The sequence below is a fragment of the Lactuca serriola genome, chromosome 8 (genome assembly GCF_051521515.1).
Source record: "Lactuca serriola cultivar US96UC23 chromosome 8, Lser_US96UC23_V15, whole genome shotgun sequence".
NCBI lineage: Eukaryota > Viridiplantae > Streptophyta > Magnoliopsida > Asterales > Asteraceae > Lactuca > Lactuca serriola.
In genome coordinates this window covers 227,527,352-227,532,342 of record NC_136415.1, presented here as the reverse complement: position 1 = coordinate 227,532,342, position 4,991 = coordinate 227,527,352, and the positions used below count along the sequence as shown (strand labels likewise).

The window sequence follows — 4,991 nt, the reverse complement described above, 5'->3', positions numbered from 1 at the left end:
CGATCATTAAAATTTGAGATCGTATAAAGAAGTTACGATGTTAAGAACACAAGACATAAACAACAAACAATTAAGGTTGTAATGACCATAAACATGAACATACACATCCTTAATGATTGTCTGATGTAGGATGTATTGATAAAAACCTTAAAGAACCGTTCATAAATAGTGAATGGGTACAAAACAACAAATACTTATTTTGTAAAAAATATGAAGGACTAAATGTACCAAAAACTTACGAACTAAATGTATATAAAGTGAAAAATATATTATGATATTAAGTCATATTTTTCGGCTTACTTGTATTAGTCGGTCATAATGATCGAATGTGGAGAGTTAGACAATTTGAAAGGGCGAATATAAATGAAAAAAAACTCAATGACCAAATATATAAAATTCCAAAAATATATTACCCTTCTAATACATCACCCCCTCCAGAAAATAATAATAGTTTTTATTTTACCTTTTATAAGTTACAAAAGCTCGGCTTCAATCTATCAAAATAACCTTCCAAATCACTTTAATCGATCTATTTAAAACAAATTTGATTAATACATCATAAAGAAAACCCCAACTAGAAATTATATTAAACATTATGACACCTCAATATAATGAGTAACCTGATCTATGTTCAAACCAGATTTTTAAAATTCATTTCTTATTAAATAATGATCAAATGTCAGTGATTTATTACCAAAAGGCTCTTATTAAATGCTCAAAGACGTAGCAAGCAAAAACAGTCCACGTCGTCAAGGATAAGATCGGCAGTTTTACGTAGATGCACAGTTCACCGACGCCACGTCATTCTTATGTTGCATATATTAATTTTCTATTTTCTACTTTTTATTTTATTTTATTTTACCACCACTTTGTGTGTCTATATATAATTCATCTTCACATATCATCTACTCTCCTCATCAACTCGAAGCTCACAATTTCCATCAACAAACAGTTCTCTCATCGGATCCAGTTTCACCGATTTACAATCTCAAAGATAATTTCAAATCCAGCGTTTAATTGGTGAGTTTAATCTCCTTTTCTATTAGTTCTTATACTCGATTCGATTTCGAAGCTCTTAGATCTGTAATTTGACGAGATATTGAAACAGAGATTGAAATTCTGTATCTCTGATTCATCGCTGTTTTTGAAACAGTGACTCAATGTGTTGATTTAAGTTACTTTTTACAGATTTGCAAACTGTTTGGTATTTCATGAAGAATTTATGATTGAATTTGCTCGGGTTTTAGGGTTTTTTTGTTCCTTCTGCAATTTGCAATGAAATAGTTTGTATGATATCTATTTATATATATATTTTTTATTATTTGAAAGTATTATAACTCATATCAAGGATTGTTAATTCCTATGGTAAAAGGTGTATTCTGGCGTATGATACAAATTTAAGAAAAATATGACATCTTGTCTAGTTAACGTCGTTAATTTGTTATGATATTATATAAATCCTAATTTAGTATCTCATGAATTTTAAAATCAAACTATTTAATGGCATGTGGTGAATTGTCCTTATCTCATCAAACTCTTTAATGGCGTTTTCACTACAAACAAGAAGGTTCGTCTGATAATCTATTATGAAATAATTGATTCGTTTTTTTCTTTTTTTAATATTTGTAAGCCGTGTTTTTTTAAAGATGAACTACAATGGAAAATTGCGTCATATATGTGATGATATACATTCTTATATTTCATTTTTGTTATTGTTTTTGAGATTTGATATGTTATGCAATAGTTTAAAAGTCACAGGAAATTAAAAGATATAGGGTTGAAATCGAACGAGAAATAAAAATGAATAGAATTAGAATATAACACTATTTTTATTTACGTGCTTTTTATAAATAAAAAAAATAATTTTAATAGAATATCGATTTTATCTTTTAAAAAGAACTAAAGTATGTATTTCTATTATAATATTATTTGATTTTTGATGAGTTGTTATATTTTTTAATATTATAGATAAAATAATTTATTACTAAAAATAATAGGATCATGTGAAACCTGTACAATGTATTTAGTGTACATTGTATTTAGTTGATAACATAATAATCAATATTATTCGCATGAAAAATTATTCATTTTTAACAAAAACATTATCATGAAGTATTCTAATTTATTCTATTACTTATTTTTTATATCATGTCCATTAGGCGTGTTTATTCTATTATATTCAACCAAATGTAATGCTAGTTTATGTTTGTTTTTTCAGACATCAACATCAATCCATCAAATCAAATAGCAATGGAGCAATATCCCGAAGAAGCTGTCATTAATAACAACTTCATCAAAAACAATGAAACCTCTTCCGAAAAATGGAAATCATTATCAGAATTCCAAGAAGATTCTGAGAACTGTCTTTCCTCCGGTTTCGACTGCAATATCTGTCTAGATTCCGTCGAAGATCCTGTGGTAACACTCTGCGGCCACCTCTATTGTTGGCCATGTATATACAAATGGATCAAACACCAAAACAGTTCACCCGAAACCCTAATCAACCATAACCCACAATGCCCTGTCTGCAAACGTGACATCTCTCAAAAAACCCTAGTCCCGTTATACAGCCCAGGCCAAACCACAAAACCACAGCCAGATGAAAAGAGTCTAGATTTAGGGATGGTGATCCCACGTAGACCCTTGAGTCCGAGTTGTGGGGTGGTTAGGGCCCCAACTGAACAAGTTAATCACCGCGTATACCAACAAGCACCAAATGTTATAAATCCTACAAGTCCTACTACCGGGATGCTAGGGGAGATGGTGTATGGGGGTATTTTTGGGAATACACAAACGCCTTTATATGTTTATCCGAATTCGTATAATTTAGTGGCGGTTAGTACTCAACGGGCGAGAAGACATGCGATTCAAGCAGATAGATCGCTTGGACGTATTTGGTTTTTTCTTTTATGTTGCATAATATTATGCCTTGTTTTGTTTTAATTTGGTGATGAGTCTAATCTAGTTGTGCCTTTGTGTGTACATTTGTAAAAAGTTATGGGTAGTAAACGATTTAACTTCATGGGTTTGACTTTAGTTAGTTTTGGTTACGGGCCTTGGTCTTCCATGCATTGGGCTTTTGACTTCGGATTCTCTTAGCAGGCCGATTAATCTTTGATGGGCTTTGTGTTTTTGCATTTTCATTTTCGAAAAGATTATTTCATTTTATTTTTATTTCCCTTTTTAGGTAAATCACATTACATTTACGTTACTAAGGGGGGAGGGAATCGTTCCCTCCCTACCCACCGAGCTCACTGCCACATCAATTTTTCTCTTTTATTTTTTTTCATCTTTCCGAACCCACAACACACGGAAATCATATCTTTTTGAACCCACTCAACCCACTCAATTAAAAAAAATACAAAACATCTAAGATACAAGTTTTAAAACACATGGTACAAGAGAAAATAAGAAAGAGAAAGTAGAGAGAGATAATGATGTGGGTTAGTGAAACCAATCAATCCACTCGTTGAAGTGGGAGTGGTACCACCGATAACTCTATTGCTAATTAATATTTTACATTTGATCGTTTTGTATTTTTTTTTAATTAAGTGGGTTCAAAAAGATAGGATTTCCGTGTGTTGTGGGTTCGGAAAGATGAAGAAAAATAAAAGAGAAAATTTGATATGACAGTGGGTTCGGTGGGTTGGGAGGGAACGACTCCCTCCTCCCTAAGTAGGAAGTTGTGTACGTCCTCCAAACAAAGCACCTCTTATTTCCAATCTGGCCTTAGGATCATGTAAGCCACTAATGTTCACGAACTGTCCCAAGAACTATCACATGCATAAAAGACTTATAGTGTTAGGAGTGGGCAACATCCACAAACGTTATTAGCAGGAAAAAAAAACGCCGTTACCGGATGTTTTGGTGGTAACGGGAAGCAACAGAAATACCTATAACGCGCAATAACAGTGGAGAAGGGCGGTGTTCTCGGGCGTTATTAATGATGGTAACAGTTGCCCACTCCTAGTAGCCTTAAAAAGTGAATAACAATGGGAACTTGAAAGCTTTTTGAAAATAGATGATTGCATACCATTATGGGGTGAGAGCCCATGCTGTAGGCTGCCCGCAGAAAGACCAAAACACCATTTTTATTAATTGATACACACACGGTTATATAACACATAATCACATTTACTAATTTTTTGAAAATAGAGATTATTCTAAGTTATTCACAATATAGATCCCTATTCTAATAAAAGAATAGTTTTAATCTCCTTTTGACATGTGTCATCATATTAAACTTCCTAATTAATGTATATTTTATTCTTTTTTTGCCATGTGACACCCTATTAGGCCTCCTAATTAATGCATGTCATTTGACAACCTTTTAATTTTCTATTTCAAATTTCAAATTTTAAATTTCACACTTTAATTACATTAAATTAACAACATTAAAATAAAATTAATACACATTATAAGGTGATATAAATTCACGTATTTATTTAAATTAATGATTATAATTTTATACAATTAAAAAATATCTCTTAATTAATAATTTATTTAGAATAATTGTTTAATAATTTTAAATTCTCACTATGAAAATTTAATTAATTTTATAACCGTAGTTTCCACGGGTTATAAACTAGTTATCTAATATAAGAGACATATACCATTATTTAAATAGAGATTAACTAATTTACCCTTTTCCCTACATTTGAATTTTGAAAATCACCTTTTCGCCCTCACATATATATATATATATATATATATATATATATATATATATATATATATATATACACACACACACACATTTTCTTCCTCCTTCCATTGTTGGGTTAACTTTTTATTTTTGGAATTTCTTGCAGTACTAACGGAGATGGAGTTGTTTCTTGTTGTTTTGCATCATTTATCCCCACTTTGTGGGTGCCATTTAAGTTAGGGGTTATCTGCAAAAATACAAGATATATAATTCATCAAGTGGTAAAAGCAGATAAATGAATTTAAAAGATTATGTTTTAACCGTAGATAAACAATACAATATATTA

General features: G+C 31.0%; 1 protein-coding gene across 1 annotated transcript; it reads left to right on the top strand.

The window, feature by feature from the left end:
- The first annotated feature begins 863 nt into the window (after window positions 1-863).
- LOC145069472 (E3 ubiquitin-protein ligase RMA1H1-like) lies at window positions 864-3,022 on the top strand. Its single transcript, XM_079016400.1, has 2 exons — window positions 864-1,020; window positions 2,219-3,022. The coding sequence occupies exon 2, from the start codon at window positions 2,251-2,253 to the stop codon at window positions 2,941-2,943; it is 693 nt and encodes a 230-aa protein (XP_078872526.1). The 5' UTR covers window positions 864-1,020; window positions 2,219-2,250; the 3' UTR covers window positions 2,944-3,022.
- The last annotated feature ends 1,969 nt before the right edge of the window (window positions 3,023-4,991 follow it).

What these genes read in the sequence shown, in the direction of transcription:
- LOC145069472 (XM_079016400.1), top strand. Translation starts at nt 2,251, where the DNA reads ATGGAGCAATATCCCGAAGAAGCTGTCATTAATAACAACTTCATCAAA.